The 23,569-nt window shown below is 47.1% G+C and overlaps 1 protein-coding gene and 1 long non-coding RNA gene across 5 annotated transcripts; one reads left to right on the top strand and one right to left on the bottom strand.

The window, feature by feature from the left end:
• Positions 1–7,692: 7,692 nt before the first annotated feature.
• Positions 7,693–23,274, bottom strand: PLEKHB1 (pleckstrin homology domain containing B1). Of its 4 annotated transcripts, none has more exons than XM_049651978.1 (8): positions 23,085–23,274; positions 20,299–20,374; positions 18,996–19,148; positions 18,313–18,415; positions 17,176–17,215; positions 14,448–14,552; positions 9,603–9,702; positions 7,693–9,031 (listed from the first exon to the last, which is right to left on the bottom strand). In XM_049651978.1, the coding sequence occupies exons 1-8, from the start codon at positions 23,100–23,102 to the stop codon at positions 8,895–8,897; spliced, it is 732 nt and encodes a 243-aa protein (XP_049507935.1). In that variant the 5' UTR covers positions 23,103–23,274; the 3' UTR covers positions 7,693–8,894. The 4 variants fall into 4 exon arrangements, with proteins under 4 accessions (XP_049507935.1, XP_049507946.1, XP_049507955.1 ...); XM_049651989.1 differs by lacking the exon at positions 23,085–23,274 and adding an exon at positions 21,616–21,702; XM_049651998.1 differs by lacking the exon at positions 23,085–23,274 and adding an exon at positions 21,270–21,349.
• LOC125937357 (uncharacterized) lies at positions 9,028–22,000 on the top strand. The gene is made up of 2 exons (XR_007462365.1): positions 9,028–9,422; positions 20,312–22,000. It is a non-coding gene; the product is annotated as an uncharacterized LOC125937357 (long non-coding RNA).
• Positions 23,275–23,569: the final 295 nt, after the last annotated feature.

Genomic DNA, 23,569 nt, shown 5'->3' with positions numbered 1-23,569 from the left:
CCAGGAACCGTGAGATCATTACCTGAGCTGAAGTCAGACACTTAACCGACTGAGCCACCCAGGGGCCCCTAGAATGCAAACTATTTTAACAACTCTCAGTTTTTCCATTCTGCTTTCTGTCTCTAAATTTGCCTATTCTAGATAACTGTGTAAGTGGAATTATACAATATTTGTCCTAGTGTCCACCCATGTTGTAGCTTGTATCAGACTTTTATTCCTTTTCATGGCTGAATAAAAGCCCAAGTTATGTATATACCACATTTTGTTTACTCATTCATCTGTTGGTGGACACTTGGATTGTTCCCACCTTTTGGCTATTTTATTTTTTTAATGTTTGTTTATTTTTGAGAGAGACAGGGTAAATGGGGGAGGGGCAGAGGAAGAGGGAGACACAGAATCCAAAGCAGGCTCCAGGCTTTGAAGTGTCAGCACAGAGCCCTACATGGGGCTTGAACTCATGAACCGTGAGATCCTGACTGAAGTTGGATGCTTAACGGACTGAGCCACCCAGGCGCCCCTGGCTATTTTACGTTTTATTTTTTTATAAGCCTAGCATTTTCAATTTTTATTTTATTTTTTGAGAGAAAGAGTGTGTGAGCAGGGGAGAAGGGGGGAGAGAGAGGGAGAGAAAATCTTAAGCAGGCTCTATGCATAGCATGGAGCCTGACAGAGGACTCGATCCCAGACCCTGGGATTATGACCTGAGCCAAAATCAAGAGTTGGATGTTTAACCCAACTGAGCCACCAAGGTGCCCCATGGCTATTTAAAATAATGCTGCCAAGAAAATTGGTGTATAAGTACCTGTTTGAATCCCTGTTTTCAGTTCTTTTTAGTGTATACCTGGGAGTAGAATTGGTGGGTCTTACAATTCTGTTTAACTATATTAACGTTTTGGGGAAATACCAAACTGCTTTCCACAGCAGCCGCACCATTTTACATTCCCAGCAGCAATGACTATATGAGGGTTCCAATTTTTACACATCTTCATCAACACTTTTTATGTTCTGATGTTTCTGATAATAGCCATCCTTGTGGGTGTATAGTGGTACCTATCTCATGGTGATTTTGATCTGCATTTCCCTAATGACTAGTAATGTTAAACATCTTGCTTACTGGCTGTTTATATAATTTATTTAGAGAAATGTCTATTTAAGTCCTTTGCCCATTTTTAAATGTAGTTGTTTATTGTGTTGTTGAATTACAGGAGTTCTTTATATATTCTAGATATTAATCCTGTAATAGATACATGGATTTACAACTATTTCCTCTCATTCTGTGGGTTGCGTGTTCACTTATTGTGTCCTTTGATGCCCAAAAGTTTTAAATTTTGATGAAGTTCAATTACCTTTTTTTTTTGGCCTGTGCTTTTGGCGTCGTATGTAAGAAATCATTGCCAAATCCAATATCACAAAGATTTTCTCCTATGTTTTTATTCAATGAGTTTTATAGTTTTAGCTCTGATGTTTAAGTCTTTGATCCATTTTGAGTTAATTTTGTATACTGTGTATGATAAGGGCCAAGCTTCATTCTTTTGCATGTGGACATATTTTCCCCAGCAGCATTTGTCAAAAAGACTGTCCTTCCCCCATTGAATGAATGGTCTTCGCACCCTTGTTGAAAATCAGTTCTCCATATGTAAGAGTTTATTTCTGGGTTGTTTATTCTATTCCATTGGTCTGTATGTCTCTCCTTAATGCTAGTACTCTACTGTGTTTATTACTGTAGCTTTGTAGTAAGTTTTGAAGCACATTGCATTTATTTACGCCTTTAATTTCTGTCAGCAATGTCTTAGTTTTCAGCATACAAGTCTTTCACCTCCTTGGTTGTTAGGTTTATTCCTTAGTATTTTATTCTTTTTGATGCTATGGAAAGTGGAATCTTTTTTCTTAATTTCTTTTTTGGATTGTTCAGTGCTAGTTTATAAAATGCAACTGATTTTTACATTGATTTTGTATCCTGCAACTTTGCTAAATTTATTAGATCTAACGATTTTTGTATGAAATGTTTAGGGTTTTTAACATATAATTGACCCTTGAATAATGCTGGGGTTAGGAGCACTGACCCTGTGCAGTCAAAAATCTGCATATAAGATACAATAAGGGTTGGCAAGGATGTGGAGGAAAAGGAGCCCTTTTGTGGAGGATGCAAATTGATGCAGCCACTGTGGAAAACAGTAAAAGGTTTCTTCAAAAAGTTAAAAATAAAACTACCCTACAATCCAGTAATCACAATACTAGCTATTTAGCCAAAGAATACAAAAACACTAATTCAAAGGGATATATGCACCCCTATGTTTATTGCAGTATTATTTACAATAGCCAAACTATGGAAGCAGTTCAAGTGTCCATCAACAGATGAATGGATAAAGATGTGGTACATATACACAATGGAATATTAGTCCGCTATAAAAAAAGAATGAAACCTTGCCATTTGCAACAACATGGATGGAGCTAGAGAGAGTATACTGCTAAGTGAAATAAGTCGGTCAGAGAAAGACAAATAACATATGATTTCATTCATATGTGGAATTTAAGAAACAAAACTAACAAAGAGGAAAAAAATGAGACAAAACAAAAATAGACTATAGAGAACAAACTGATGGTTACCAGAGGGGAGGTGGGTGAGGGAATGGGTGAAATAGATGATGGGGATTAAGGAGTGCATTTGTGATGAGCACTGGGTGATGTATGGAATTGTTGAATCACTATATCGTACATCTGAAACTAATATTACACTGTATGTTAACTATACCAGAATTAAAATGAAAACAAATGTATAACTGGTTTTTGGTTTTTTTAATGTTTAATTTTTTAGAGAGAGTGCATGAGAGGGAGGGGCATAAAGAGAGAGAGAGAATCCCAAGCAGGCTCTGGCACTGCCAGCGTGCAGCCTAACACAGGGCTTGATCCCATGAACCATGAGATCATGACCTAAGCCAAAATAATAGAGCCTGCCATTCAAGTGACTGAACACCATCCTGGTGCCCCTGCATATAACTGTTTAGTCCCCCAAACCTTTACAAATACTATTGACCAGAAGCCATACCAATAACATAAACAGTCAATTAACACATATTTTGTATGTTATTTGTATTATATACTGTATTCTTACAATAAAGTAAGCAAGAGAAAAGATTTAAAATCATAAAGAAGAGAACGTATCTTTACAGTACCATACTGTATTTCTTGAAAAAAAAAAAAAAAATCTGCATATAAGTGGACCCAGTTCAAACCTGTGTTGTTCAGGGTCAACTGTAATAAGATATGATCTGTAAACAGCTGATTTTACTTCCATTCCAATATGGATGCCTTTTATTTTTTTCTAAACTAATTCCTCTGGCTACAACTTCCAGTATATGTTGAATATAAGTGACAAAAGTGGGCATTCTGTCTTCTTTCAGATCTTAAGGGAAACCTTTGAGTCTTTTACCATTGAGTATATTTACCATAGATTTTTAAATGTAGTATTTATCATGTTAAGGAAATTCTGTTCCTAGTTTATTGAGTGTTTTTATCATAAAAACATGTTAAATTTTGTCAAATGCTTTTTCTGCATCGATTAGGAAGATCATGGGTTTTTTCCCCTTTTATTCTACTAATTAGTATAGTATATTGATCAGTTTTCATGTGTAGAACCATTCTTGCATTCTGAGAATAAATCATTGTGTGTATTTTCTGGTCATTGTGTATATTCTTCTCAATATGCTGCTGAATTCAGTTTGCTAGTGGTTTTTTGAGGATTTTAAAATCAATATTGGTCTGTAGTTTTCTTGTATTATCTTTGGCTTTGGTATCAGTGTAATGCTGCTGTCATGGAATGAGTTAGGAAGTGCTTCCTCTTAATTTTTTTTTTTTTTTTTGAGAAAAGTTTGAGAAGGACTGATTGTTAATTCTTCAAGTGTTTTGTTTTTTTTTTTTTTAATCTGGTATAGTTAATACAGTGTTATATCAGTGTCAGGTGTACAATATAGTGATTCAGCAATTCCATACCTCACCCGGTGCTCATCTTGATAAGTGTCCTCTTGAATCCCTTACCTATTTCACCCATCTTCCTACCCACCTCCCCTCTGGTAAGCATCAGTTTGTTCTCTGTAATTAAAGAGTCTGCTTCTTGGTTTGTCTTTTTTCTTTGTTCATTTGTTTTGTTTCTTGAATTCCACATATGAGTGAAATCATGTTATTTGTCTTTCTCTGGCCAACTTATTTCACTTAGCAGTATACTCTCTAGCTCCATTCATGTTGTTGCAAATGGCAAGATTTCATTCTTTTTTTATAGCTGAGTAATATTCCATCGTGTGTATGTACCACATCTTTATCCATTCATCTGTCGATGGACACTTGAGCTGCGTCCATAGTTTGGCTATTGTAAATAGTGCTGCAACAAACATAGGGGTGGGTGCATCTATTCCTTTGAATTAGTGTTTTTGTATTCTTTGGGTAAATAGCCAATAGTGGGCCTACTGGGTCATAGGGTATTTCTATTTTTAACTTTTTGAAGAACCTCATAACTATTTTCCACAGTGGCTGCACCAGTTTGCATTCCCACCAGCAGTGCACAGGGGTTCCTTTTTCTCCACAACCTCGCCAACACTTATTTCTTCCCTTGTGCATCTTTGACTTATCAGCATACACTTAAGTCAATATTGTACTACTTCCCATAAAGTACAGAAAACTTTGCATAGTATAACTCTATTTTCCCACTTTCCCTTCACTCCTTATTTTTTTTATTCACTCTCAATTTTACATATACTTATGGGTAATTTTCAATGAACAGTATTCCATTTTGTGAGTGGAATATACCATAGATCCACCTATTCTAGAATTTAAGTTTTTTCCACTACTGTGATACTTTTATACCTATTATTTTTTGGTAAACATATGTACGCATTTCTCCTTGGTGTACCCTAGGAGTATAATTGATGGGTTCTAAGGTATGCATATATTTGTCTTTACGAATTAGTTTCCAAAGCAGTTGTCCCAATTTACAGTCATGTGAGATTTCCATTTGCTTAATGTTGTCAGTCTTTTTCACCTTTAGCCTTTTAGGTGGTGTGTAGTGGTATCACATTTTAATTCAAAACTTTTTAATTTTATTTTAAATGTTTATTTATTTTTGAGAGCGAGAGAGCACAAGCGGGGAAGGGGGCAGAGAGAGAGAGGGGGACGGAGGATCTGAAGCGGGCTCTGCGCTGACATCAGGGAGCCGGATGCAGGGCTTGAACTCATGAACCGCGAGATCACAACCTGAGCCGAGACTCAACCAACTGAGCCATCCAGGTACCCCTTAATTGAAAACTTTTTAAAACCACTGTACTGACCAAACAAAAGAATGTGTGAGCCAGATATGGTCCATAAGTCAACTCCAGGTCAGACTGTTTTCTGAGAATGTTTGTTTTAATGTATATGTGAACAATTGTCTACTGGACAGCTGGAAGATAAAAAATTCATGCCACAATCCTATTAGTGGAGAGATTTTGAAGCAAACTACATCTGAAACATCCATTTGTCTTGCCCTGTTCAATGGGGTGAGTGGAAAGAACCAGGTCTCATCAGGGTGATAAATGGTAGTCCTGAGGCTGTAGGGGCACAGAGAAGAGCACTTAACCCAGCTGTGGGAGGTTCTCTATAATATTGCCTCATCTACCATCCCTCCTCACCATGAAATAGACTGTGACATCAGGCTGAACTTCATTGTGCTCTCGAGACCAAAGTCCTCTGAGGCCATTGCTCATGCCATTTCTTCCATGTGTTCTTTGTGTGGAAAGCTCTCCCTCCCTTCCCTGCTTGGCCTTCAAGGTTCATCCCTGCCCCAGATCTTTCCCCACTTCCTTTGGCAGAGTTGAATACCTCTTCTCAGAGCTCGCACTGTACCATGTTCCTCACTTACCTCATCTCATTGAATCACTGGTGTTTGTTTATGTCTCCCTCTAAGTTGGTGTCTCTGGGAATGTGGCTGGGGCAGACACCTGATGTTTTTGCCACTTATCCATCCTACTTCTGGGCAACAGTGCCCAAAACGTTCTTTGGGACACCACTCCACCCCTGTTGTAAGCCCTGTTGTTTTAGATCATCTTTTCCAGATCACCATGGACTCATGGATGACCACAGGACCCAATTTGGGATAATGCTCTTCAGTCCCAGGACTTTTATTCATACTATGAGGAGAAGAAAAGCTCTCTTGGCTAGACTTGAACCCAGAAGGGCATTTGGTCTGGAGCTGCTGAGTATCACTGAAGCCTCTGAAAGGGCAAGCCCAGTGGCTATAAAGATGAAAACAAAGTCTAAGGGACACTGAATTTCTGCACCAAGCAGTTTCTGGACTTCTCAGTTATATGACCCAGTGCTTTCCCTTCTTTAGCTTGAATCAGTTTGAGCAGGGGTCTCTGTCACTTGCAGCCTCAAAAGGTCTGATGCAAAATGGTTGTTTCCTTCCCTGACCACCTGCTTTCTGAGACCAACTCATTGATTCAACTCTAGAAGGATAAGAACCTACTGGAAAAGACCTCAACACCACTGGACTCTCAGCAGACAGGGCACAGCCTGGATCACTCATTAGTTCAGATGACAGACACCCTGAGGCAGCATCTCTCTTTTTTTTATTTTTTTATAGTTATTTTTTTAATTTTTTTTAAATATGAAATTTATTGTCAAATTGGTTTCTATACAACACCCAGTGCTCATCCCAACAGGTGCCCTCCTCAATACCCATCACCCACCCTCCCTCCAACCCCCCCCCCATCCTCCCTCCCACCCCCTATCAACCCTCAGTTTATTCCCAGTTTTTAAGAGTCTCTTACGTTTTGGCTCCCTCCCTCTCTAACCTTTTTTTTTTTCTTCTTCTCCTTCCCCTCCCCCATGGTCTTCTGTTAAGTTTCCTAGGATCCACATAACAGTGAAAACATATGGTATCTGTCTTTCTCTGTATGACTTATTTCACTTAGCATAACACTCTCCAGTCCCATTCACGTTGCTACAAAAGGCCATACTTCATTCTTTCTCATTGCCATGTAGTATTCCATTGTGTATATAAACCACAATTTCTTTATCCATTCATCAGTTGATGGACATTTAGGCTCTTTCCATAATTTGGCTATTGTTGAGAGTGCTGCTATAAACATTGGGGTACATGTGTCCCTATGCATCAGTGCTCCTGTATCCCTTGGGTAAATTCCTAGCAGTGCTATTGCTAGGTCACAGGGTAGGTCTATTTCTAATTTTTTGAGGAACCTCCACACTGTTTTCCAGAGTGGCTGCACCAATTTGCATTCCCACCAACAGTGCAAGAGGGTCCTGTTTCTCCACATCCTCGCCAGCATCTATAGTCTCCTGATTTGTTCATTTTGGCCACTCTGGCCTGAGGTGATATCTGAGTGTAGTTTTGATTTGTATTTCCCTGATGAGGAGCAATGTTGACCATCTTTTTATGCTGAGGCAGCCTCTCCTTATGAGCCCTCAGGCATGGCCAACTTCAACCTACCACCTTATGGATGGGAAAAGCAAGATCCAGACAGGTTAAGTGAATTGCCCCAAATTGCTCAGCTAAGATGCTGTCTCCAGTTCTACTTGCCCTCAGAATCCACACACTCTTCTTACTATACCAAAGAAGGCACAAGTCGGTGCTGAGTCCCAGGGAGACAAGTACCGTGGCGGGGAGGGGGAGGTGGACAAAAGAGCCAGAGCCAGAGCCAGGGCTAGAGCCAACCATATCTTTATTAGTCTCTGCAGCAGGGCCACTAGAGCCCATACCTACAAGGGAACTTTAGCAGGCTACTCTGGCTACTGGGTAGGAATGTTAGCTCTTCTGTTAGGACAGGGTGGGAGAGGAAATTGTAAACGAGCCAAATGGAGAGATTGCTGGGCCACATACAGGGAGGCACACATGGGGCTTCCCACTGGATCAGGCCCTAGAGGTGAACACTGCCATCTCCCCCAGAGTGAAGGAAGAGACAAAGCCTAAGATGGTGACAGCCACAGTTATGGACAGAGGGCCAAGTTCCTGGGGACCAGGAATGCATTTCCTGATGGAAGCACCATCCTAGGGCTGGAGGTCCTGAACACAGCTTATCTGCCCCCCAGCAAGGGGACCCCAGGTTCAACTCAATTGCTGCCCCAGGCACCCCTAACATGGGAACAAGTGTTTTCTGAGCACTGAAGGAACAGGGGACCCTGGAAGCTGATAGTGGGAAGGATGGGGCTAACCTCAGAGAGTGTTTTGGATTTCAGTATGTGTCAGTATTAACAGGCAATATATTCATTATAGGCGCAATCATGAAACTTCCCTCCAAAAAGCTCACATCTCCCCTTTACCCAGCAAGCTCTTTAGCCTGGAGGGCCATCATGATCTTATCCCAGTCCCCACCCCAGCCTAAATGAACTTTTAATTCCTTGGACATGTCCATGATAATCATTGCTCTGCACTCTTGCAACAACCCTACTCCTAGCCTACCTTCTGTTCTTTACCCTCATGTGTCAAAGGATTGATAACTGTCCTGTCAAGTGTTTGTTTACTTCTGTTTTTCCCAGCAACCATGGAGGTGCTGGAGGAAAAAACCTGACTCCTCGGTCTCCAGTACCTGGGAACTTTAAGTCACATGAGTCGTTTTCTGTGTCCTGGTGTATTGGAGGGAACCATGTCTATATGTGTCTATAACAAAAGTCTGGGGTGTCTGGCAATAGATACAAGGATTTTGAGCTATGTTTGTGCCTGGGATGATAGCTTCTTGCAACGCAAGGGGTGAGAGTGGGGGAGTGGGATATGGATGATCCAAGTCCAGGGGGACTAGTGGAGAAGAAGGAGCCGAAGTACAGCAGGACTTAAATCGTGGAGGGTGGGGTCAAGGAGGAAAAGGGGTCTGTTGGTCTAGGCGCAGGGTCCACACTCCCAGTCCCAGGGCTCAGAACCAACAGGGAGACCACATGAGCGAGCCGAGCGCGGCACCTGTGGCGGCCCCCGCGAGCATGCCCATGGCCAGCGGAGCGCCCGCACTGTAGCAGGGATCCTCCCGCACTACTACGTGCGTCACGCCGGGGCCTGTGGAGAGAACGGTGAGGGACGGGGACTTCAGAGTAGGGAGCAGAGAGATCTTCACTCCTCTCCTCCCACTAGACTCATGCCCAACCCAGGGTAAAGAGCTGAGCCCACTCTTCTGCACCTCAATCGGAGAAACTGAGGCCTTGATGCGGAAAGGACTTGCACTCCTTCTCCAGGGCTTACAGGCCTTGGATCTGCTGAGACCATGGGGCTAGAGTGGAACAGCGAGGAAACTCAGTATCTCTAAGAACCTCCAGGCCACATCAGAGGATGGGCGTTCCCAACCGCCAGCCCCTGGGGCGGAAGGAGGCGGCCGCTCCCGCGTTAGCCACCAGGGGTCGCCAGCAGCTCAGAAACGGGTATTGCTGGTCAGACAGCCTAGAGAAGTGAGGTCAGTTCTGGAGTGTGGAGGTACACTGGTTCAAGAGATATTACGAGTCTCGGGATGGGGAGGGCCCAGTGGTGGGTACCGCCCGGAAAAATCCGTGGTCCCCACAAGAGTGGTTTCTGTCCCAGCTGCAGGGGCCTGGGGCTGGATCTGGGCAGGGGGCAGGCCAGGCTGGAGACTTACCTGCATAGGGCGGTCCGTAGTAGCTGCGTACGTATGTGGCTTCATGAGCATTGGGAGTTACCACCTCATAGTAGTCCTGGTACGGGCTGTAGACACGCACCTGGGGAGCCCCACTGGGTTACTGCCCAGAAACTCCCTGGCCCAGGTTTGGGCCCCTACCCACCACACCCTGCTTAGGTTCTTCTGGGCCTACAAAACCACTTCTTCAAGGTTAGAAATGGATCCCCAGGAACCAGCAAGCTCCTGGAGAAAGGCCCTGCCTCCCCACATGGTCCATGGTCCTTGTCCTCTAAAACTGTAGCCCTTACATCCAGATCCCATTTTCTCACCCTACCCTCCTACCTATCACTCCCCTGGTCAAAAATCCTCCACAGCGGGGCACCTTGGTGGCACAGTTGTTTAAGTGTGGGACCCTTGATTTCCATACAGGTCATGATCTCATAATTTGTGAGCTTGAGCCCCGAGCCTGAGTCAGGATCTGTGCTGTCAGCCTGGGATTCTCTCTCTCTCTGTCTCTGTCTCTGTCTCTCTCTCTCTCTCTCTCTCTGCCCCTCCCCTGCTCATGCGCTCTCTCCACATAAACATTAAAAATACATAGATTTTTAAATTCCCCATGGCTCCCAACTTCCCTATGTAATCTAATATTTGCTAGCTGCTCTCCAATGGTCCCATTTGGAGAAAGCCAATGGATTTTTCTACTCTCCTAGTCACTGGGTAGGGCACCTGGCCAGCCCCCAGGCCCGGAAGTAAAAGCAGGTTGGGGAGGAAGGAAAAGAAAGGAGGGGATGGATGGAAAGTAACTAAAGTATTATCAAGCATCCACCATGTACCAGGTTCTGAGGGAGGTATTCATATGTATTACTTCCTCTAATCCTTACTGCAGGCATTATTATCTCCACATTACCACAGAACTGGGGGTGGGAGGCTCAGAGAAGAATGGTCATTTTTCTCTCTCTGAGGGAGGAAAGCAGTCTCTCCATTAGAATCAACCCCTCAAAGCCTAACTCAGAAATCATCCACTCCAGGAAGCCCTTTTGGTTTCAGAAAGAATTCTTTCTTCCTAAGTTCTCTATGGGCTATCTTTCCTCCTGGACTTTCCTGCCTATACCCCAAATGTGAGCTATTTATAGACATGGACTCTGATTAATTTCTGTTACATACGGGATCTAGTGAATAGCAAGAACCAATAAATATACGCTGAATTAAATAGAAACTCCTAATCCATGCCCCTCATTTTACCCATGAGGGAGTAGACCTAGAGAGGGAGCAAGATCCCCTAGTCTCCTGGCTCCTTCTTCTTAGCCCCCTTCTACTCTATATCTCTCTCAAACTAGGTGTCACCCCTGAATGGTCCAACTCCTCTTAGAAGTCAGGTGTCTTAAACTCCACCTATCTCGAAGGGATTTCATCACCTTTCTATCTCCTGAACCTGCTCTTCCACAAACGCTTTTCTCTAAATGCCACTACCACATACTCAAACCAAGGCATCAGGTTGGCACTCTCATCTTCACATGCTTGTCTTCCATATCACACCAGCCACCAAGTCTCATGATTTTATCCTCTAACTATGCTCTTCTGTCCATCCTTTTGGCCAGTGCCAAGAGAATAATAAGCCATTGATTTGGCAACTTGGAAGTTGTGGATGACCTTGAAAAAACATTTTTCAGAGGAGTGGTTGGGGGGAGAATCCAGACTATGGAGAGTTGAAGAATGGTTGAGAAATAAGGCATGGAATCAACATGTCATGACATCCCTTTCAAGAAATTTGGTTGTAAAGGGGGTTTCTCTAAATACATACCTGTGATTTCAAATCCCCATGCCATTTTTTTTTTTAATGTTTATTTATTTTTGAGAGAGGGAGGCAGAGCATAAGCAGGGGAGGGGCAGAGAAAGAGGGAGACAGAATCCAGAGCAGGCTCCAGGCTCTGAGCTGTCAGCACAGAACCTGACACGGGGCTTGAACTCACAAACCATGAGATCACGACCTGAGTCAAAGCCTGACCCTGAACCTCCTGAGCCACCCAGGCACCCCTCCATGCCATTTCTCTTTGATGAGGATGCCTTTCTTCATTTTTCATTCAATTACCTAACTTATCTTTCAGACTGAACCCAAGTATTACTCTCCCTGAACCTCAGGTTCTGTTGGGAGAACAGACTTAGCCCTTAGACTCTCCTTATCACAGCACCAGTCACTCTGCAGTGTCATTGTTTGTATCCCTGTGAGTGTGTCTCTCCCATCAGACTTGAGACCCACAAGGGGGTCTAATTAGGCCTCATTGGAACATGATAGCTGCCTAATGTACTGAATTTATCTCAAGTGAGTCAAATACAGAGCCAGACTGAACTAAGGTCACCCAGCTCTAAGTCCAGCCTCAATTTAGGGACAATGACCAGTTCCAGGGTAACACAGTAGGCTCAAACAATGCTCAGTCTCAAGTGACTTCCCTCACTGTGCTCTTCCCTAAAAGTGATCCAATAGAGCTTTCTGGTGGTGGGTAGCCAGGATCTAAGCTCCATGCCTGGAAGGGTCTAGAGAGATCCAAGCACTCAGATCCCCATTTTTATTTGTAGAGACTTTAGGATCTAGAGCCTGTATCTGCACGGCAGCTGCACAGTGAGCCTGTGGCCTCATCTGGCCTCAGAGAGAATGGAAAACACCAACTCATGCCCCTTGGCGGCACCTGTTTCTACCCTCTAGGTCTGGGAGGCCCAGAGGTAAACTCATATGGGTCACCTGGCAACGAGGCAGGGGATCCTCCAGGGACCTTAGGGGCAGAACGTAAGGGCTTGATCCCTGATCCTCTCCCTTTCTGCAAGCCCAGCCCCTTTTGCAAGTGCAGGGTCAGCCAATCAGGAGGCCACATACAAATAAGTTCCCTTCCCTCAGAAAAGCTGTTGTTATAAGGTTTACAGCTTTTTAAACCCCATTTTTAGGCATCCCCACTTTAAACAAACTTACATCTTTGGGGTGCCTGGGCGGCTCAGTCGGTTAAGCGTCTGGCTTCAGCTCAGGTCATGATCCCACTGTTTGTGTGTTTGAACCCCGCATCTGGGTCTGTGCCGACAGCTCAGAGCCTGGAGTCTGCTTTGGATTCTGTGTCTCCCTCTCTTTCTGCCCCTCCCCCACTTGTGTTTTCTCTCTCTCTCTCTCTCTCTCTCTCTCTCTCTCTCTCTCTCTTTCTCTCTCTCTCAAATAAACATTAAAAAAAAAATCTTTAAACAAACTTACATCCTCATTTGGGTAGGGGGGATGTCTCAGAATGCTGGGATGGGAATCCTAGTCCTGCCACTGAAGAATCAAGTGTCCCGGTCAAGTTATGTAGCCTCTCAGAGCTTCAGTTTTTACATCTGTTAATAGGGATAGTCTTTCCTACAATGTCTTTCCTACAATGCCCACTCCCAAGGCACAGTGAGAATCCAACTGAGCCACGTCTATGCACCTGAACCTAGGTAGACCTAGCCTTCTGGGTTCAGTGGTTCTGGACATCAGAATTACCTGAATAACTTTTTTAAACCACAGATTTCCAAGGCCCCACTCCAGACCTACAAAATTAGAGCATCCAGAGGTAGGATATGAACGTTTAGATTTTTTTTTTTTAAGTCCTGAAGTGATTCTAACTCACAGCCACATCAAACACCACTGTACTAGAAAAGGAGTTCACAGTTGACTATAAGACCACCAGCACTCGAAGATAGGCCCCCACTGTACACACCCCATGCCCTGCTGAGCACTGGGGACAGAGATAGGATTCATCCCCCAATCCTGCTTTCCAGAAATTCTGGGGTAGGAGGAAGGGAGACAGATGTGGACTAAATTATGATATGTGATAGTGATGCCATTAACAGAGGTTTTTCACTCCTCCTTCCTCCCTTTAGTCATTCACTCATTTGCTCATTCGGTGAACACTGCCTGAGGCTCACTTGTGCCCCAGCTCCATGCACCGGGAAGAAGGAGGGTCAAAACAGACTGTCCCTTGGGGCGCCTGGGTGGCTCAGTCGGTTGAGCGTCCGACTTCAGCTCAGGTCACGATCTCACGGTCCGTGAGTTCGAGCCCCGCGTCGGGCTCTGGGCTGATGGCTCAGAGCCCGGAGCCTGTTTCCGATTCTGTGTCTCCCTCTCTCTCTGCCCCTCCCCCATTCATGCTCTGTCTCTCTCTGTCTCAAAAATAAAATAAATGTTAAAAAAAAATTAAAAAAACAAAACAGACTGTCCCTATCACCGAGTACTCATTGAGCACCTGCTGTATACCCAGCACTGAGCCAGACTCCATAGGGGCAGAGCTGATCAGACCCAGTCTTTGCCTTGGAGGAAGTCCCAGGTCTCATGGGAGAATAGAGACCGAAATAAAGGGACTTGAAACGAGGCCTAATAAGATGATACTAAGCATTAATCCAGCAGGCTGTGAAGGGAGTGACAATACCTGGAGGTCTGGGAAGTCCTCCCTGAGGAGGTGGTAGCCTTTGAAGTGGCTCTTAGAGGCTAAGCATCAGTTTGTCAGAGGAATAAGGAAACTAAGAGTCTTCACGGCAGAGAGAACGGCATGTGCAAAGCCTGGGAAGAGGCAAGAGGTCTGGTGCAGCTGGGAAGCTGGAGGAGCAGCTACAGCACAGGGGATGAGGGGATGTGGTAGGTGAGATTGGCTCAGGCTGGATCCTGAGAGAATGGGACTTGAGATCCTTGAGATCTCAGGCTGGATCCTTGAGAATGGGACTGTGGTTGGTGTTCTGTGAGTGATAGGTAGCCATGGAATGTTTGTGAGCAGAGAAGGGATGTGACTAGGCCCAGTTTTGGAGGCACATCTTTGTGGCCAGAATGGAGGCAGGGAGGGCTGAGCCAGCACTTACCCAGATCCGCCTCTCAACCTTACAGGGGCTCCACGAGCGGGTCACACACCTGACCTTGGGGCAAACCCGGCGGCTCCTGGGAGGGACGGTGGCTCCGGTTGGGGCCTGCTCAAGCCACAGAAACCCAAGAAGGGGGAGGGAGGGAGGTGTCAGTGGCCCTCTATATCTGGAGAAACTCAGTTTTTAACAGGCCCAACCTGAGCCCTCTGCCAGCTGGGCAGGGGAAAGAGTGGTCCTCTTCCTCCTCAGCCCATGGTAATGGAGGGAGGCTCAGAAGGGGACACTTTGCCAAAGTTACCCAGAGAAGGATCAGTAGTGTCCCTCCATAATTAGCCCACCTTCACCGGTTTTAGGCTGCTGAGGCTCTCAGTCTCCAGAAAGGACAGAACAACTCTGATCTGCCCTCCCACCCACCTGTCCTCCCCTTCACTGGCCTCCCAGCCTTGTCCTTGGCTGTGACCCTGGCCCTATATTCCCTGGAAGAGCCTCTGTCCAGAGTGGGGTATAAATCTGCAGGACATGGAGGGACAAAGCGCAGGTCACTCCTACATAGGCACAGAACAGAGAGAAGTCACGGACACAGGCATGAACACTCAGAGACAGGCAGACACTGGTACAAAGACTGAGGCACAAACACATTCCACTCAAGCAAGCCCTGGGATCAGACAGGTGTGTGTGACGGCGGACAGTGGGAGGGGGAGTAGAGGGTCAGAGCAGAGACTATGGTAAACAGAGCAGCAGGAAGGTGCACAGGCAGAGGAGGGACAAGGCAGCTTCATAGAGTCACAGAGTGCAGAACAGAACGGTCAGCCCTCACCTCCTTCTGCCTCTTTTGGGTGGGACTCGTTTGCTCTGCATATGGGGAATTTGGAGCTCAGAGCCAGGTTAGCCAACAGGGGTGTCTCTGCCTTGTAGACTACTGTTCCAGCCTCCTCACTTCCAGCTTTTTCTAATCCAGTCTCCACCCAGAAGCCTGAATCTGCTCCCCAAAGTCTGGCCAAGTCCCCCCTTCTTAATGCCCTTTGTCATTTCCCACAACGCTCCTCAGAGGTCATTTCCCCCATTTCTTTCCCTCCATGTATTATTGTCCAGCCAGGACAGACTCCTGGCACTTACACACACATACACACACACACACGTGCACATCTCACCCGTCACCTCTGCTCATGCAGTTCTTTCTACCAGTAATGCCCTTCCCTCCAAATCTCACTGACCTAGGCTCCAATACAGGCTCTTCCGCTGACTTAAGACTATGAGGCTTTGGACAAGTCACTTCCTCTCTGAACCTCAACTTCCCTATCTGTAAAATGGAACTAAAAGTACAGCCCTACCGGAGCTGTTGGAAGATTAAATGATATAACTGATGGCAGGTACTGAGCACAATGCTCAGCCCTCAGCAGGTGCATGTCTAAGAAGGGTTCTAAATACAATCCAGTCTTCTCTGCTACTTTCCAGCAGAGTCTCTCTGAGTGAGATTGGGCTCCACTGCACCACACATAGAAGGAGCAAGCACACAATGTGGAGTCAGGCAGATGGGGTCAAGGCCAAGCTGGGCTATCATTGAGCTGGGGGCCTAGGGCAGCTCCTCAAACCCACACCTCCATCAATCACTAGGCTCTATTGACTCTACCTCCTAAATATGTCTTATCCTCATTAGCAAGGCCTTAGACCAGACCTCCAGCCAGTCACCAGGACTCTGTCCCAGCCTTCTAACTGGTCTCCTAGCATCCACTCTTACCCTCTACAGGCCATTCCCTACTGACCAGCCAGACTATATTTTTAAAACACAAATCTGGTCTGATCTGTTCATATCATCCCACTGCTTAAAAGCTTTCAATGACTTCCTGGTGTTCTTAGCAGAAACCAACATCTTAACACATCCCATAATGCCTGGCCCTGCCAACCCTCCTACTCCCTTTGCTCTCCCTTCCTAAGCTCCAGCTGCCCCAGCCTTCATTCTGTTCTTAAACTTACTGAAGTCTTACCCTTTCTCAGGGCCTTTGCACATGCAGTTCCTCTGCCTGGAAAGCTGTTCCCTTTACCCCACCCCACCCCTTCTACACAGTCAATTTCTGTTTATCCTTCAGGGTCTCATCTTTAGCCTTGTCTGAACTCCCATCTGGACCAGGCCACCAAGGTGGTCACACATTGAATGCACAGTGCATATCTCTGTCAAAGCAGTTACCACCGTTGCAATAGAATCATTAACTGTGTGAGTAGTTGCTTCCTCACACCCGGCTGCCCACTAGATTGAACCCAGGAGAACAGGGCCAACATCTCTTTACTTAGTTCACCTCTGATCCCTGCCCTTTTTCAGAGTGCCTGAATATAGTAGGAACTCAGTAAATAATTGTTGTGTGGATGAATGAAGCTCAATCTTATCCTTCTCAGAGAGGTAATAATAATCCCAGCCTCACAGGACTGTTGTCAGGAGTAGGTGGAACTGCACCTGTGTCACACCTAGCACATAATAGTTGCTCAATAAAAGATAGTTCCTTTGCCCCAGCTTACATGCCACCCCCTACAGTCTCTCTCTCTTCTCCAAGCACCAGTTGTCTGTCTTCTGTCCTTTTACACTTGGACTCACAGTCTCTGAGTCCACACAAGCCTATTCACTCACATTTATGGGAATTGAGAATTCCTGGCAGGTGGAGACCGAGTCTGAGTCACCCATGATTCCATGGCAGGAAGGGGTGGGGAGGGGAAAAGGAGGGAATGGGGGGCTCACCGGGGTAGAATTCGCCTCCAGTAACGCCGTCTTCCACGCTCTGCAAAGCAAACCCATCAGACCTTGAGGAGGGAGTTTGGGAGATTGGGCCCCTAGCTGTTAAGACTTTCGTCCTCAACACAGCCTCAGCCCCAGTCTCCTGTAAAGGGGGGAGGTCCCCTTGACCCCCTTGGGTAGACAAAACCCCTCTCCCACCCCAGTCACACAGACAGAGCCCTCGTTTGAGCTGGAGCCTCCTAATTCATTCTTAGTCCACAGTCTTCCCCTCTTCCAGTTTCCCCGTCTAGACACTAGACAGCTGGGTTTGGGTGGTCTCTTCGGGGCCTTCGGATTCTGGCATGCTTGGGCTGGTTCTCTAGCTGCAGCTCACCTCCACACCCCAAACCTACACACACACAGTTCCCCAACGCTCTGACCCCAGAGCCCCGTGAGGGCCGAGTGGACACAGGACAATCAGGCCTTTGTTGGTTGCCATGGCACCTGGCTAGTGTGGACAAGGCGGCTCTGTGCTTTGTCGGGCCAGAGCTCAGCTTCCCCCACTCCCACACACCCCATCTCTTTCACTCTCCTACAATGCAAAGGCCTACTGACCCCTCAGCCCAAGGGTAGGAAGGGAAAGAATGTAAGCAGACACACCCGGCCTCACAGTGTGGATCTGCATCGGACACTGGCATGTCTCTGCAACACAGTGGGCTGCCTCTGTGAGGCGGGGCAGGGTCTCCACCTCAGATCAAAGGCCACCCACTAAGGCATCTCCTCAGGAGGCAGTGGGAAGGGAGGTCCTTTACGGATGCCACAGAGTTGTCTGTTCCTTTGTATCACCCCCAAGTGAGGGCTCATCTCAGAGCCTGCTAAATACACAACCCTGTATGATCAAGGACCACACACCTGAGGAGAGGCCAGTGTGCCCACTCCTCCCTCCATAGTCCCAGGTTCCATCACAGGGTGATGTGAGGACTTTTCTGGGTACCACACCAATCACCACGAGCCATTCAAATCCACTCTGCCCAACCTCTTCCCTGTTGACTGATCTTTGTCCCCTCTTCCTACACTTTGGGAATCAGAAGGCCCAGTGAGGAGGAGGCATCCGGTTACGTTCCCCAAGATCTCTCCCTATCCTCTCCTGAGAGGACTTACACGGCATCGTCCTTGGTCTCTGCGCACAGATACAGGCGGGAGCCCTCCCGGAGGTTCACAATCAGCAGGCCATCTCGGCTCCGGCCCTCTGGGGGCTGCACATCTAGAGACAGACACACACATATGGGGTTTCCACGGGGCACAGGCCCCAGTAAACCAGAAACAAGAATAGGGACGGACCTCCAGGTCCTGTTTATTGGCCATTGCCAACCTCCTCTGATCTCACACACTTTCTCTGGGATTCTGCTTTACTCTTCAGAGCCTTTCAACCTTTCCACGTTGCCTATTGCCATAGTTAGACATCTATCAGTTACCCTGTTATGACTGTGGCCTGAGCCCTGGTTGAGGAGATTTGCTCTGTGACTCTAGGCCAGTCACTTAACCTCTCTGATCCTCCTTATCTCTTTTCATCTTTATCCAGTTTCTAGCACCCAGAGGGCAGGAACCTTGTCTGACTTACCTCTGTGACCCCAGCACAGGACCCAGGCCCAGCACAGGGTAGGAACTCAATAAGGAACCGCTATCTTAATTCAAACCCACATGAGTTGGAGTTGAGAGACCCAGAAGCAATGTCTATGGAAGCCCTCTGAAGCTGGCAAGAGCCTCATGCAGATGTTATCAGACAGACACAATGGGAGGGCCATGGACATAGTCACAGTGCCAGAGGGAAAAGGGCTTCTCACCGTGGCACTCTTGGCCGATCTTTATGCTGCGGACATTGAACTGGATGAGCACACGATCCTCCTCGTCCTGTGCAGTCTCATCACGGTAGTAGCCCAGGGTCCCATCCAGCCACAAGGCAAACCAGTTTCGCTTCCAGCGGCGGAGGATGGAGCCTGTGCAAAAGTTCACATTTGCTAGGCAGGCTGATTTCAGAGCCTGCTAGGGGCAGGAGCCCTGGACAGGCTCCCAGAATCCCCTCACCCGCAGCCCCCAGTGTTATAACCATGCCTTTCTTGTCTATCTACCCCCTGAAATGATGGCAGAACCTCTTTCTGCCTTGCTTACCCAGTGCCTCCCTATGTGCCTATGGGCCTAACACATAGCAGAAGCTCCATAAATGTGTTGAATGGTAAATGAATGACCAGATTCCTTCCTTGGGGGCTTCCAAGGCCAAGCCCCAAGTTTCAAGGGCAAAGGCCTCTTCCTACCCTGAGCCTCCATCTAATCCCTTATCTTGCACTTGTATGACAGTTGTTTCTGTAGTGTCAGCCTCTTCTACCGGACTGGGGTGTCCACAGCTCCCCACCCTGGACTTGGCACCCAGCAGGACCTGGGTTCAGTGTTTGCTGAATTGAATGAACTGAGAATGGGTCATGGGGTGTTGGAGAACCCCTAACCCAGGAGAGCTCTTCTTCAGATCATGATTCTGGTCAGAGGTGGGTCTGGAAGCCTGAGCCCTACCTTTGGACATTTTACGACTGAAAATCTTAACAGAAAAGGCAAAGTCATAAAGAAGCTTCTTAAGGCTTTACAGATCCCAAAGCATAGAGGCATTTTCATATTATTCTGAGCCTCGTTCCATGGCCAGCCCTGGGCTAGTGCTGTGGATATGCAGAGCATCAAACCCAGTCCATGCCCTCGAGGAGCTCACAGTCTGGGGTCAGTATGGAGTGGGGGAGTGGTAAGACCCATAGATGAAGGCAGTTACATTATAGGGGGATCCGTGCTATAACAGAGGTATGCATAACGCACTGGGAACAGTGTAGGGAGCCTCTAACCCAGCTTAGTGCTACAGCAGAGGCGGAGTGGAGGTTAGAGGAAAAGTCAGAGAAGGCTTCTCCCAGAAGGGGACATTTTCCAAGCAGTCAGGAATAGGAAGGACACTCCAAGCAGAGGAAAGAGTATAAACAAAGGAGAAAGGGTAAAAAGGGTCTTGTTTCTTGGGAGAAGGGTTCACTGTGGCACACCTAACAAGCCACTTCCTTGACCCCTGTCCCTGGACGAGGTACACAATGGACGAGGATTTGGCCCAAGGTTACTTACTCTGTCTCCACAGCCAGCCGCCCCTCACCAGGGCCATTTCTTCAAAAGGACTTTCCAGGGTGGAGTCAGGTGGAACCTGTCGGACGGAGGATTCACAGGACACACAAGCCTCATCAGCAGCTCCGGGGCAGCTCCCCAAAGAGAAGCCCCCAGCCCTGCCCTCCCTGGGGAAGCCACCAAGGAAACGAGGAAACGTGGAAACGTTTAAGAGAGTGTTAGTAAACAAACAAGGGCAAGCCTGCCGGTCTCCTTCTCCTTCTCTGCTCTAGAAAGATAATGGGAGCACTGTCCTCGTGGGGTCAGCAGGGCAGCCACCCATTGTGCGGGGGTGGGGGTCAGGAGCCTGGATTCCAATCTCAGCTCCAAAACCTTTGCCATGTCCCTTCTCTCTGACTTCTGTTTCTAGATTTGTGTCTATGAGGCAAGTAGAGGCTGGAGTGGGGAACAGTTAACAATGTTGGAAACCCTGGGAATTTGAAATGCTGTCGGCACAGAATATTAGAATCATGACAATGAATGAGGGACTTTCATGATAAAAAAAAAAAGCTTCCCTCCCATTTGAATCTCACCTGAGCCGTTTACAAAGTGTGTAAAATAATAGTTCAATAGCTTCTATTATTGACTGAGCATTATATGCTGGATATGCTTCTCAGTGCTTTTGTCTATTATCTCATTGAAACCTCATGAAAATCCTTGTTACTCCCAGAAAACAGGCCTGGAGAAGTTCAACCACTTACGCAGATCCCCTCGATTAGTAAACAGAGGAGCCAGCATTCACACCCAGCAGTCCCAACTTCTAACCATTACAACAGTAGGAGCTTTTAAAACTCTCAATACCCAGGTCATATCCCATAACAATTAAATCAGAAGGTCTGGGGCTGGGAGGCAAGCACTGATAGTTTTTAAAGATCCCAGGTGATTCTAATGTGCAGCCAAGTTCTGAAACCACTGCATGTACTATACCACGTCACCTTGTCCCCACTGTAACTCTGTTGGATGGGTAGAATCTTGACTCCTATTTTACAGATGGACAAACTGAGGGACAGCAAACGACTTGTCCGTGTATGTGATGGAGCTTGGACTGGAATCCAGGTTCCCTCTGTTCCTGAGGGCGACTTACTTGCGAATAGGTGGCTCTGCCCCTCCCCCACCTGCTTACACCTGTTGCTGCGTAGCAAGAGCTGGAACACCTGAGCTGGAACGCCTGGCTTTGTCCCTACTTCTCCTGCCACTCCCTCCCCTCTCCAAGCCCTACACTGGTCAGACAAAGAGGGTCAGGTGCAAACTCCCTCTCCAGCCTCCCCTTGATGCACCCACCTGTCTACACCTGTGGCGGATGCTGCTGCCAAAACGGCCGCTACTTGATGCTTGCTGTTACCCAACCTGCTGCGCCTGCGCTTTGTGTGCCCCAGAGAGCCTGGGGCATTTCAATACCCGGGCTGCGCCCCGGGCCTGGCTGCCCCTGGGCCCCGCCCCCAGGTCCCGCCCCATCTCCTGGGAGGGGACGGGGCGGGGAGAGATGCGCGATCACGAGGCATTCTGGGACTTGTAGTCTGAAGCCCTAGAGCTGGATTGCACAAGGCCTGTCCTGGGTGGAAACCCTGTGTTGACCTGGAGCACAGGTGAGCAGATGCACCTGCAATTTTATTTTGCCAAGACATCTGTGCGCTCATTTATCATGAAATATATTTCCTAAGAATCATTAACTCATTCTGTAGAAAAAAGTAAGGTAGTAAGTAAGTAAGCCAGGCTCCTAGTCTTGTCACGTTTTTTCAATACTCGGTTTGTGCCTGGCACTATTCTGGATGCTAGTGGAGGGCACAAAGGAGCACCTGACAAGGCCTTCCCTCCTTCCTTCCCCAGCTTCCAGTCTGGTGGGATAGACTAAATCAAAACACAAGTAGAGCACAGGGTATGATTTAACAATGGGAGAAAAGAGTCTGACTTTGCCCAGGAGGTTCAGGAAGGCCTCCCAAGGAGGCTAAAAAGGGTTCTTGAGGGATGAGTAGTTTCCCAGGGGGTAGACCTAAGAGAATCATATGAGCACTGATCAGAAAGTTCAAAAGATGGGGCAGCTGGGTGCCTCAGGCAGTTAAATGTCTAACTTCAGCTCAGGTCACGATCTCACGGTTCATGGGTTCAAGCCTTGTGTCGGGTTCTCCTGACAGCTCAGAGCCTGGAGCCTGCTTTGGATTCTGTGTCTCCCTCTCTCTTTGCCCCTCCTCAGCTCGTTATCTGTCTCTCTCTCTGTCTCTCAAAAATGAATAAACATTAAAAAAATTTTTTTAAAAAGGAAAGGTCAAAAGAATATGCAGTATTTCAGTGTGTTTGGAAAGTACAGTGCAGGGGTGGGGAGGACATGGGGAGTGGAAAGGGATGAAGCTACAGGTTTTGCAAGGACATAACATGAAGCCTGGGATGACAGGCTCAAGACTTACTTGGGTATTATGACATAGTGACTGGAGCTTTGGGGGTGGGGGTTTCAAGATGGAGAGTTAGGTGGTTTGATTTGTGGGTAGAAAAGATCTCTCTAGGGCATAGTCAAAAATGAAGGAGGCCCAACTGGAGAAAGAATATTGTTTCTGTATCTACAACCTGGGCTCCTCTTCCAGGATCATTTCCTAAATAGCTTAACCCCACCAAACCCCAACTAAGAGCAGATCCAGGATGTCATTCAGAGAACAGGGATGTCAGGGCCTGAAGGGCTCTTGGTCCTAAACCCTGTCTGAGAGGGGCACCCACCCTGCCCTGGACCCTTCTTCCTGTCCCAGAGACCTGTTCCTTACCGGGGCTGCAGGACTCATGGTTCCTGGGCGGCCAGGGCAGCATTTCCCAGAAGGTTCCTGCAGGGGGTCATTTTCCTGAGCGCCTTAAGAGATAAAGGGATCAGGAAGATGCTACCAAGTGGGAGCCGGAAGGGGGAGGTAAGAGGAGGCATACAGATCCTAGAGAAAAATCGTCCTCCCTCTCCAGTCACTCCCCAACCTCCCGGACTGATCTCAGCTGCTGACCTTCATTCAGTTCATTGGGTAACAAATCATCGGTAATTTGGTTGTGGTCTTGGCCTAGTATCTCTAAGATTCCCGAAGCAGGGGCGGGCCGGGCCTCCTCCCACGGTCGGGGCGTGGCTAAATCTGCTTTCTCCAGCCTGGCCGGACAGTGCCATCACCCCAGCCCTGGCTGCACAGCCTGGCTCTTTAAGCTTTCTCTCGCTTCTGAATTTCTGTAATCCTGACCTTGAGCCACCCCGGCGCTTCGCCCCTTCGTGCTG

Source organism: Panthera uncia, chromosome D1 (assembly GCF_023721935.1).
Source record: "Panthera uncia isolate 11264 chromosome D1, Puncia_PCG_1.0, whole genome shotgun sequence".
Taxonomy (NCBI): Eukaryota; Metazoa; Chordata; class Mammalia; order Carnivora; family Felidae; genus Panthera; species Panthera uncia.
Note: the sequence above shows the minus strand (reverse complement) of the source record. Positions and strands in the feature narration are given on the sequence as shown.